The sequence below is a fragment of the Phaethon aethereus genome (genome assembly GCF_964289735.1).
Source record: "Phaethon aethereus genome assembly, chromosome: 1".
Classification (NCBI taxonomy): Eukaryota; Metazoa; Chordata; class Aves; order Phaethontiformes; family Phaethontidae; genus Phaethon; species Phaethon aethereus.
Window position 1 is genome coordinate 58258072 of NC_138575.1, and position 12159 is coordinate 58270230.

The 12159-nt window shown below is 52.0% G+C and overlaps 1 protein-coding gene across 1 annotated transcript; it reads left to right on the forward strand.

Annotated features, from left to right (window-relative positions):
- Window positions 1–227: 227 nt before the first annotated feature.
- Window positions 228–10880, forward strand: CBX6 (chromobox 6; the record flags this gene model as incomplete). The annotated part of the gene is made up of 5 exons (XM_082007878.1): window positions 228–1091; window positions 1240–1283; window positions 1435–1500; window positions 1689–1755; window positions 9909–10880. Exons 1-5 carry the CDS (start codon window positions 1023–1025, stop codon window positions 10878–10880), a joined length of 1218 nt encoding a protein of 405 aa, XP_081864004.1. The 5' UTR covers window positions 228–1022.
- Between the last annotated feature and the right edge of the window lie 1279 nt (window positions 10881–12159).

A 12159-nucleotide genomic window follows, 5' to 3' on the forward strand; every position in this document is an offset into this window, starting at 1 on the left:
AAGCAGGAGAATATGCCATTCTGAGGTGTGCCAGGTGGTACCTCCAGGTAACGGAGGACCATGAGCTCCACGTGAAAACAGCTGCAGGGCCATGAACTTCCATCTTGAATCACAGAGAATGATTTTTGACCAAGGTTTGTTTTCTTTCTGCCTTTTTAGCACCTGCAAGAGTGTAAAACACACTGCAAATTAAATAGGATTTTGCAGTAACACTCAGGGCGGGGAATTCCTCTAAGTGAATTAACATTTTTCTATTATTTTTTTAAAGGTTTATGTAGTGTGCTTGGCCCATTTACCTTGCACTACCTTATACTGGCTCAAAAATGAGGGCACATACAAGTGCCAGCCAAAAGGGGAAAAAAAAGGATTTACGTGCCTTTAGTGCTATTTTTTTGCCTTGGTAGGTACTTTATGACTGCCTGCTTCTCCACTTACCCCCCCGGTGCCACCCCGCTGGCTGGAGGGGGTTGACGGGCGGGGGGTGACGGTGCGTCTGCAGAAGGAGAAGAGGCTGCGCTGCCCCCTCCGCCGCCATTGTTTTAAGTTAAATAAAAAAAAATAAAAAAGGAAAAAGTCCCCGTTCGGGCGGGAAGGGGCTGGGGCGGCGGGGGCGCAGCAGCACCGTGACCCTGCCGAGGGTCTGTCTGCCCGAGCGGGCTTCCCCTCCCGCGAACGGCCCGGCACTGGCCCCGGCCCCGACCCTCGGACACCGCCCCCCGGGGCAGGGGCCGCGGGTCCCCCCGTCACAGCGGAGCCCCCGCCCTCGCACCGCCCGCCGCGCGGCCCCTTTAACGGCCGGCGCCTGCGCGCGACCCCCTTTCCTTAGCAACCCCCCCCCCAGCACCACCACCACGGGGGAGGGAGGCGGAGGGGAGGGTCACGCGCGGCCGCGGCGGGAGGGGGCGCGCGGGCGTGCGCGAGCCGGCGGCGGCACGAGGAGGGCGGGGCGGGGGGACAGGGGGCGGGGCGGCGCGGGCGGGCGGGATTATTATGGGCTGTGGGCGCCGCCGCCGAGGAGCAAGATGGAGCTGTCTGCAGTGGGGGAGCGCGTCTTCGCCGCCGAGTCCATCATCAAGCGGCGCATCCGAAAGGTGAGGGGCCTACCGGCGCGGGGGTGGGGGGGCGGTGGCCGCGGGACACTCCCCGCTCCTCGTTACTGAGGCCTGGCCGCGCCGCTCGACGGCCCCGCCGGGCCCCCGCCTCACATATATCCCCCCTACCCCCCCGTGTGTGTTGCAGGGGCGCATCGAGTACCTGGTGAAATGGAAAGGCTGGGCCATCAAGTGAGTGCTTCCCGCCGGGGGCGCCCGCGGGGGTGCGGGGGATGGGATGGGGGGGTCTCGTTTTGGGGGACGGTTTTGGGGGAAGGGGGGGGTTTGGGCGCTAACCCCCTCGCCTGTGTGTGTGTCGTCCCCGTCCCCCCCCCCCCGGCAGGTACAGCACCTGGGAACCCGAGGAGAACATCCTGGACTCCCGCCTCATTGCCGCCTTCGAGCAGAAGTGAGTGTTCACCCCCCTCCCTGGGTTGGGGGGCTGCAGCGGGTTTGGCTGTGGGTGGCTGAGCGGGAAAGGGCGTCCGGGCGCTCTTTTTTTTTTTTTTTTTTTTTTCCCTTTTCCTTGAACTTGTATGCTTCTGTTCATCCTTTTGGGAAAAGTTTTAACTTCTTGACAAATTTGACTCCCTAAAGGGAACGAGAGCGTGAGCTTTACGGGCCAAAGAAGAGAGGACCTAAGCCTAAAACTTTTCTTCTGAAGGTAACTCTTATTTAAATAACCCAGGCCTAGCCAAATGTCTCCCAAATCTTGCTGGTTGGTGCCTTTGGAAAGACTGGACTTTCAAACAACCTGTACCTGCTGCCTGGCTCCGGGAATGCAGGGACAACCCGAGGGGAAAGCGGGTGGGGGGCAGGGATGCAGAAGCGCATGAGGGTAGAGCGTGTGTGTGTGTGCGTGCGACGGGTGCCCCAGCAGGATGGTCGGTACGCGCAGATGTGCACAGTGAGGCTGCAATCTCTTCTTTTTCCAATATCCTCTCCCTCTTTACGGCCTTCTGCTGCCGCAGTGAGAGCTAGCCTGCCCCGCTCCCTCTTCCTTCAGCAGCCTATTCCATCCAGCCCATGCCCTGCAACTAAGCAGCATGCTGAGCAATCAGGCAGATGTGGCGGGAATCCTGCTGCCACTTGTGCTTGTCCGGTGGTGTTTCAGGATGGAAGTGCTCCACAGGAGTTTCATGAAGGGTTCATGTTCTGCTCTGTAAACTGCAGGTTTGTTTAGCTTTCTTTTTTGGGGGGGTGGGTGGAGGAGTGTTTCACCTCTGTGTAGGATAGCGGCTGAAGTTTCCAGTTCCCCTCTGATAGACCCAGCATCTCTGCAAGAAGGTCGTGTTGTAGCACCTCTACTTGCTTGCAGTGAAGAACAAGGGAAGTAGTTCCTAGTGCAGCCCTCACCCCCCAATTTTTTTTTGTTTCTGTTTTTAATTAAGAAATCTGGTAGCTGCGTGACTGCTGTGTGATCTCTGTGGATTTACTAGTTCACAGACAAAACTCCTTGCTTTGCTCCCTTTTTTCCCCCCCGCCTTCCTCTCCAACTATCTCAATCTCAGACTTCAAATGAATGTAGAAACAGCACACCTTTGTACGATTTAAGACAGGTGAGCGAGTTCACAGCTTCCCTGGCTTTGATCCGGCATAAAGCCCTGGAACAGCTAGGGGCACCCTGTGGTAAGGCATCGCTATCACTAAGTCATCCTATGGCTTTGGGCAAGTCATTTAGCCTTTGTACATGTTTTCCCATCTGTGAAACAGGTTAATACTTTCCTTTGCCTGACAGCGGTAGGAGCTTTACTCAAGTCAGTGCAGCACTTTAACTCTATGAGCACCAGAAAGAGTGGTGAGGGGTAGGGTGTCACCTCTCCTTCTGCTTTAAGAGGACATAACAAAGCACACGGAAGAAATGCAGGAACAAGCGTATTCTGATGCCCTGAGTAAAACCCAGGGGACCATGGTAATCCTCAGAAAGTCCTGCTGATGAAACTGTCCTTCTCCCTCGTTGCCTGTTTTTCTGCTAACAGTTGTCCATATCTGCAGATGGAGAACTACAAACATAACTGATATGTACTACCTCTTATGCTTTATTCAGGGAAACTAGACCAGTTGGTTTTTCTCTTTCTGGCAGTCATGCATTAAATGAAACCCTTGTGTTTAGGTTTCCAGCAATGCAGAGGAACGCTTAAAGGGAAACCACCAGCTTAAAATAGTTCTCTACTTGAATTAAGAAATACTGGTATTTGTAACACCTGACACTGTTCAGCAGGGTAGAGGACTGGTTATGCTCTGCTTTTAATGTTACTCTGGGTGTGTAATTGGTTTCTTTCCTTTTGATTCTGAATGTGATACGGCAAAATCCATTGCCAATTCTTCACTCATTTAAAAAAACAAAACCAACCCCTAAACTCAAATAAAACCCACTCGTTCCTCCTCTTCTCCATTTGCCCTTTAAACCACCCCTTAAACTTGGAACTTGAATTATTCAACAGCATCCTTTTGAGTCACGGCCCTGACACATTTCTGTGGCACATCTTCCTTCTGCCAGTTTCTCAAATGCTGCTGAAAGCCGGTAGATTTGCAGAGCTGGTTTGGTACTTTGTAGAAGATGGATCACGATGGGGAGCGAGATGAGTTCTAAAGGCTTGTGCCACGTGGTGGGAGAGGCTGGCAGGGCAGAGTGCTGCTGCTGCTTGGTTTGCAGCTCTGGGAAATGGAGATGGTGAAACTGCTAGCGCTCTGACTTAACCATTTTTCTGTGACTTCAGTTCCTACCCTAAAAATAATACCCCAGGCTAGGCAGTGAGAAGTAACTCTATCCCAGCTAGCCCTATCTGAACTTACTTGAGCTCTGTTCAGGCAAACCACTAGCAACATGACTGCGGCTAGAAATGTCACAGAGGCCAGCATGATAGTTTGTGTCATGTGTATCTCTTGGTCAATTCTTCTGACCTGCTGAAAATGTGGGTTTGACCTCTGGTAGCCCTGCAGTGCCAGCGCTGCTGTGGGAGGAGTGGGATTTGGTTCTGCCTTGCACATTGATAATGAAGTTTTTGGCTCTTTGAGCTGCAGAATCTCTTGCCAGTGAGAATTTCAGAAGCAGGGGAAGAAATTTGATTCTTGCATCCCAGAGGGAGCCTTTGGAGTTGGCAGTTAGAACAATATTCTTTTTGATCTGTTAACTGAACAGATTAGGCCTGGATGCAATGACATTTAAGCAGGAGTCTGGCCTAGCACTGCTTTGGTATACTAGTTTGCCCTTGACTCAGTGGCTTGCTGGGATTTTTCATGTGTATCAGTGCTTAAACTTAGGCTTCTGAGTCTCCAGTAAGGCATTGAAGTAAGTGTCCCGATATGTCACTCAGTCCCTTGGCTTGTGTGGGTGTTTTAGTTTGCGGTTGGAGCCAGGTTTATCCTGGGATTAGTTCTCAAAAGCTGCAGATAGGCACCCAGGGGGATTTGCAGAAACCATTCCAGCAGGTTAGTGGCCCACGCCTTTGGAAAAGCTTTGAAAAGCTGCATCTTTGGCCACCTGCTGCCTTTGTAAGCCAGGCTGCTGTTGCTGAGAGCTGTCTTAACACTTGCCCTTTTGATCAGACTGCAAAGGACTGACTACAGTCCAGGCTTTGTACTATTGCTATCAAGATGGCTGGTGTTGAAAGTGACCACTTGCAAACTTCAGCTGCAAAGTTTTGGGCAGGAAATGGGTCTTTATCCTCTGCATACTAGGGGCAAACTTTCCCACAGCTGAGATCAAGCTTGGCGGGAGGTTGTAATTCTTGGGAGGCTGCTGGTATGCTGCAAGCTTTGTGCTGAGCGTATGGGAAGAGGAGTCCTTGATCTGAAATGGGCAGTGCTGTACATAAGGCTCTTACCTTAGTACTTGGGCGTCTGGCAGAAGTCGTCCTTGAGGACCAGCCCTTCAGCTGCAGATCAGAATGGAAGCTGGTGCAAGGTTAGAAAGAGACAGTGCGTGCTATAGTGATCTTCTTCCCCTGCTTGGTTTGCTCCTTATATTTTGCTTTTTCCCTTGGCACTCCACTGTGTGGAATGCAAAACTCACCAAGCAATCTAATAAAGTCTAGCAAGTGCTATTAAGAGACAGAGCCCAGCCTGCAAACTCAGTGGGTGGCTAGCAAAGACCCCTAGTCAGGGTGGCTGTAAATACTAAGGTGAAAAGGCTGGAGTAGGTTAATGGGAAGGAAGAAGTAAGGGAGGGCAAAGTAAAGGAGGGCCTTAAAATGGGAGGGGGGGGGAAGAAGGGGCCGAGCAGCATGGTGTTCTGTCACTTCGCCCTTCCTTGAACTCTGAAGTTGGAGTTGGGTTTCTTTTGATCTCCTCCCTGTTCGTAAATTATCCCCAAGCGGTTTGAAAACAGACCATTCCCCTTTGTAGCATTTTGTTCCCCGTCCAGTAGGGAAACTTTAGTTTATGGCAGTGTTGCTTGGGAGAACTGTGTGTGCTATGAACTAGCTTGCTGTTGCCTTGTCACTTGGAAAACTGCAGAAGAAAGAGGGCGATAAAAAGGCAGAATGGCAGCCAAGAAGGGGAAAGAAGAGCTCTTGCGAATGCTGTTTGGAGCAAGAACTGTGGGAATGCAGGTGGAGAATAAAAGACAAAGCAGAACCAGTAATTTATGAGAGAGTAGTGCTACTATGGTGCAGCAGCGCTACTGGAAATGGCTTGATTTTGAAATAATTAACTAGAAATCTGTTGCTGTACAAGGTCTTTTTTTCTTTATTTTTTTTTTTCTTCTGAATTGCAGCAGTTTTGATACAAATCAGGTAAGAGAGGTTTTTCTTAAGCACGTGTCCAAGTACGTGCTTGTGTGCCTCAGTGCGTTAAGAGAATGAATGAACAAATATGCTTGCTGGGCCTCAAGGGACATTTATTCAGAAATAGTAGGGAACAGGGGAGATATGAGTTCCCAGGGGCAGTGAGGGAAAGCTGTACAAGCTAAATAAAGGTGATGCATATCCCAAAAGGGAAGGGGGGGGGGAAGGGAAGCAATCCTAGCAATTGCTTTGCTCTCATGATGGAGCACTGCAGCAAGCCTCCAGAAGCTGCATCCTGATGTAGGCTGAGCTGTAAGCAGAGAGTGAATTACTTCGTATACATGCTGAGTACCTCTTCAGCAGTGAGCAGATCTTGCAGGTGAAAACAGCAAAACCCAGAGAGGTAGTTTCTGTTTGGAAAACTTCTGAGTTAAGTAGCAAGCTGTGGTGACACAGCTGAAAGCATTTAAATAGGTTTGTTTTTCAAAGACCTCATGCTCATACACTTCATGAGTGTGATAGAGTAATGGATCTGTAGCAGGGAGAAGTGCATTTCCAATAGATAAAACTGAACGCTGAGCCTTCTCCAAACCAGAGGTAGCAAGTTACTTAATGTAAAGTTGGAAGCAGGAGAGGGAGAGCTCAGAAAATGTGCTGTCCTCTGCAGGGAAGAGGCTTGAGTTCATATAGTTGATGCCTGAATAAACCTGATGCTGTGGTAGGAATACTGAGCTTCACAAGTGAGAGGGCTCTGGGGGCTGTTCTCAGATAAAGCATCTGATACTATTTTTCTTGAAACCTTACCTGGGAAAACAAACTCAAAGTAAGCTGAATATTTGCATATTGCTCTTTGGAACTTGTGTTGAAGCTGGTTACTGGGGACAGCCAGTGTAGCATCTGGGGGGGCAGAGATGACACTGTTGGGTCCCAGCTTACCCTCTCTCTTAATTTGGCCAGAGAGGTTGATGTAGAGAGATGCATGTAGTTTACCTGGAGACTACTGAAAATGGAATTTAATAAATGCAGAGAGCTGAAATACGAGTTAGGAACAGCTTCAGCCTTGAGCAAGTGCCCCGGGAGTAACTGGAAACGCAGACACGGCAAGTAAAGGAGACCTTGTGGTTCTGGCACACTGGAAGAGTCCTAGCCATGGACCAGGGCTCTGTGCTAGCCACTATGTAAGCACAAAACCAAGACCAGTCTCTCTGTCAAAACAGAATAGGAGCTGATTAATGTGCACAGGTTGACAGCAGCACTATGCAAGTGGCCAGGCAGTGGTCATCCCAGCATTATCACTTTTCATTTAATGGGGTTGACAGGAAGCTTTGCTGAGAAATTCTGGTGTGTATAAGGCAACTGTGGCTCAGGGGAGCTGTGGGGGGAGGCCAGCTTCTTTTTCATGTGGTAATAGAAGGCAGTGCTGTGGGCAGGCAGCAATTAGATTTGACTCTGAGCAGAGGGGGCAGAACTCCTCACTCCAAGGCGTGATTACAGGGTAGGGAATTAATTTAGAAGACATATTGGCAGTAAGAGAGGCCCTGAAGGATGCCTGTGTCTATCTGCTGAAGCTGTGGATCAAGGATTTTTACTGGTGCATCTGTTTTGTACCCTCTGCCTGGCTTCCCCGTACTGCGTTTTGGAACAGGACGTTTTGTTGCACTTTGCTCTCTGCTGAGCAGTGGTAAATTGGCAAGAAGCCCAGAGCACAAGAGCAGCAGTGCTGAAGGGTTGGCTGTGATGGGCAAGGGGAGGGGGGGAAAAGAATAAAAAGTTAATCCAGGCTGTGCTGGTATGTAACGTCAGAAAGCAAACCATAGCTTGTCCTGGTGTGTGCCATCTGCTTCAGAGGGACCTGTGAAGAGGGAGCAAGCACAGCCCTAGATGTGCATCTGTCTGTGCCTGTGAGCCCCTGACAGGGTCTGGGGAGGGGGGGGTGTTTCTAAGTTGTGAATCATCGGGATGGGAGGGGGAGAGTTGATGCGTGGTACAGGGAGTTCATCTGGTGCTGCTGTTGTGCTCCAGCCTGTAGGATGCCTGGGACAGAATTGTGTCCAATGGTGCATATTCTGAACAGTTTGGGGCATGGAGTAATGTGCGAGACTGAGCAAAGAGAAACTAGCTGGACACTGGGATGCTTCCTGCTACAGCAGGATGTTTGGGGTTTGTCTGTGCTGGGGATGCTTCCCTCTAACTAGGTGAAACAGCGCTTTACAGCCCAGGGTTAATGTGGAGAGTGTCTGTGCCTGCCTTGGCAGTCATGTTACTCATCCCTGTTTCTTTGTCAGTAAGCTAATACAAAGTCTAGAGTCCCTGGTTCAGCTGTGTTTTCACATACAGCCGGGGAAGGAGGTTTCATCTTTACAAGTCCTTTTAAAGCCAGGATACAAGGAGTACTGCAGGGCATGATCCAGCAGTAGCCAGGGAGGAACAAAATGTCTTCACGTCTGTTCTCTACTCGTTCAGGATCGTCTGCAGTTCCCATGAGGATCTCAGTGGGAGAAGAGGGGTGCTGGGTGACCGCAGAGTTCTGGGGATGTAGGGCCAGGGCCTTGAGCTTATTGTGCAAGAGCTGGCCTGGGCCTCTCGCTTAGATCTGTTAGATCCCTGCCTTTACACGCACATTTTTTTTTTTTTTTTCCCCAGGCGTTTCTCTGGTAGGAGGCATGGCCTGCAGGGTGACAAAGGAGATGGTGTTGGAGTGCTTAAGCGCTTAGCTGGCGAGAAGCCATCCCGATCTTGGTGTGTGCTTAGGCGGCAACGGGATGGAGACATTGGGGAGGAAAAGCAGCTGTCGTCTTCTAAGACTGCAGTTCTTGTTGTGCCCACGAGATGGGGGAAGCTGCTCACTAGATGGGCAATCGGAGGGGGACTCTCCTGTCCCCTCCAGGCTGGGGTGACTTCTGCTTGTGACTGCTGCTGAGAGGGAATAAGGAAGGGGTTTTTTTTGGGCAAGGAGTGGGGTGCAGGTGGGAGGCTGAGCTCTACAAACAACTGTGCTCTGACAAGGCGTGATGTAAATACACTCTGGGTTTCCATGCCCACAGGATCTTCAGGTCATACTGCTTCAGCTTACAAATGAAACGGTTTTTTCCTGTTGCCAGAAAATGTTCCTGTCCCTGTTGTGTGAACCAGGGCAGGTTTTGGCACTATCTCCAAGCTCCAGAAGAGCTTAAAAGTCTTGTTCCTCTGCCCTGGATTTCGGGGAGGGCTGGCACAAGCAGTTGAACCCGCACTGTTCCTGCTTTGTTTCATTAGTAGGTTTCAAACAAGTGTAGTGTTCAAAAGGACAAGGCAATCTCTTCTTTGGGGATGCAGTTAAACTTGACTTAAATTCCAGCTGGCCTAGTCTCTGGCTTTAAACACTGGACTCTGCTCCCACAGCAGAGTACGGATAAACAATTTGCTTGTGTTCTTCTGTTAAAGTTAAGCTTTGTATCTCTGCATTTCTTGTGTTTAGCTAAGACAGCTCTGTCAGATCACCCTTGCCCACCTCCATCTGTGTTCCTCAAGACCCCCTTCTACCATGCTTTCTAGAGTGGATGAGTACGGTTGTGGGAGGGGAAGAGCAAACTGCATGCTTTATTCTTCCTCTCCATCTTGTCTCATCCTCATTTCGTAGAGGGCCAGATACAGCTCCCTGTCTTGGGACTAGTGTGTAATTTTTGGATACTAACTCAACACTAACAGCCCCAGTGCCCAGGAGGATGCTTGGTTGTTTGGCTGACAGTGGAGAGTTATGCATGTTTGCTGGTGATGACTGAGAGAGGGCCTTGAAAACCATTAACTGTAACCCTGAAGCAGGGCTGGAGGGTGGCAGTTTCCTCCAAGGGGAAGCATGTGTCAAGAAGGGCACTGCCTAGGGAATAACTAGCTGCTCAAAAAGGATGTAGAAGTGCCCCATGCTTGTATGGGGGTTGTGCTGTGGCTCTTAATATTCCACAGGTGTGTATGTGTGCTTGTCATTAACGTGGGTATAAATGTGATACAGCATTCTTGTCCTGAGGTGAGCAATGCATGTTTTGAGATTTGGCTGCACCTAGGCTGCCTCTCTGACCCTGTTTTTTTTTTTTCTCTCTCCCCACCACCGCAGGCTCGGGCCCAAGCGGAGGCCCTCCACATTGGGGATGTACACTTTTCTGTCAAGCCTGGTTCCAGCACCTCCTCTCCCAAGCTCCACTCCAGTGCCGCTGTGCACCGGCTCAAGAAAGACATCCGGCGATGCCACCGCATGTCCCGCCGCCCACTGCCCCGTCCAGATCCCCAGAACAGCGGGAGCATGGGTGGTGGGGCTGGCATCCGTCCGCCTGTCTCGCCCTTCTCGGAGACCGTCCGCATCATCAACCGTAAGGTGAAACCCCGTGAGCCCAAGCGCAGCCGCATTATCCTCAACCTCAAAGTCATTGACAAAGGTGGAAAGCCAGCCAATGGGGCTGGGGGCCTGGCTCGGCCCAAGATCCCATCCCGAAACCGTGTCATCGGCAAGAGCAAAAAGTTCAGCGAAAGCGTCCTTCGCACCCAGATCCGCCACATGAAGTTTGGCACCTTTTCGCTCTACAATAAGCCGTCCGCTGCGCCTGCCCCCTCTCTGGAGGGCAAAGGGGAGGCCGAAGGCTCCCAGGCAGCCTCCTGTGGGCTCATTATGGGCTCTACCCCCTATGATGCCCCCAGCTCCAGCTCTTCCGGCTGCCCGTCGCCTGCCCCCCACTCCTCCTCCGACCCAGATGATTCCCCTCCGAAGCTGCTCCCTGAGACCCTCAGCCCAGCCATCCCTGACTGGCGCGAGTCAGAGGTCCTCGACCTCTCGATCCCGCCAGAGTCAGCTGCCACCAGCAAGCGTTCTCCCCCAGGAGGGTGCAGCGGGGGGCAGACACCTTCCTTGTCCCTTTCCTCTTCTGACCCGGAACAGGAGGCTGGCGACTGGCGTCCCGAGATGTCCCCTTGCTCTAATGTGGTGGTCACAGATGTCACCAGCAACCTCCTCACTGTCACCATCAAGGAGTTCTGCAACGCAGAAGATTTTGAGAAGGTGGCGGCAGGCAGCGGCGGAGGAGGCAGCAAGTGAGCAGCCAGGTCCCCCCACTCCAGTGGTGTGGGGGAGCTCTACCTGTGAGAAGTTGTGGTGCGAATGGCTGTCCTTAGTTCTCTCCTCCTCCCCTTGGTTGTCCCTCTGCCCTCACTGCCACCCTCCCTCCTCCTTTCCCCCTACCCACTCCCTCTTGACTGGAGGCTGGAGCGTGTCAGTGAGAGGGGAGTGGGGGCACCCATTCCTGGGTGTTGCTGCCACTGGGAGGAGGCAGGGAGGGTCGTGGTGGGGCTGGGGAGTGGTTGATTGTGCTTGAATGTGGTGTTGTCCAACGGGCAGTGGAGCCTTTGGGGATGAGAGATGGGTGAGAGTGTGTCTGTGTGCCTGTGGGGGTGGTGGGGAAGATGTTCTTCCCTCTCCTTCCCCTTCCATCTTTGACAAAAGCTGAAGAGCAGCTCCAGACCCTTGAGGGGAGGATGTAAGAGGATTGGAGCCCTCGCCCACTCCCCCCAAGCCTTTTCCCACAAATGTGCATGCAGTCTTTTCCATTCCTATGTTTTCCCCCTTGCCATGACTCCCATCCTGCCATCCTTCCCCTTCTTGGCCTGCGGCCTGGATCTGCCCTATCCTCTGCTGTCCTCATGGCAGTTGCCGATCCAGGTGCCCTCAGAGCAAGGGGGAGAGGGGCAGGTGAAGCATCATGCCTGGAAGGTGCTTGAGACAAAGCTGGGGTGGTGGGGCATGCCCCACGCAGCATACGCCCCATATTGGCTTCCCCTTTCCTTTGACTATTGGTGCTACCTTGGCAGTTGTATGGGTGCTTTCAGGTGCCCTGGTCCCTCCTCTTCTCCGGCATCTTCCAACTTGCTCAGCTCTGCACAGGGAAGGGAAGAAAAGGGCAGTCTGCTTCTGGCCCAGATCTTCCTCCTGGTGTTCATCACTTGCACTTGCTCGGGGGAGAGGGCATAAAATGCCCTTCCCCAGCCTTTCTGTGGTGGAAGTGGGAGTGGGCCGTGCATCCATCCTTCAGTTTGGGGGAAGATACTCTGACAGTGTGACGCTGCCCCAGCCGCGTGAGGCTGGTCTCCCGCTCTGTGCGTAACCTTCCCCTGACCCTTTTTGCATCCCCTGCTCCTTAGGAGGGAGGGATGGATGGATGCTAAGGCTGGTGGTTTGTTCCTCCTGCTTCCTTTCATCTCCTGCTCTCCCTTCCCTGTGGTGGATGGTCTGGAAGAGGGTTCCCCTCTGTCTTTTCAGCATCTGAAACGGCCCTTACAACTGTCAACCAAAGGTGCTAATAAGAAATAACTGTCTCTCT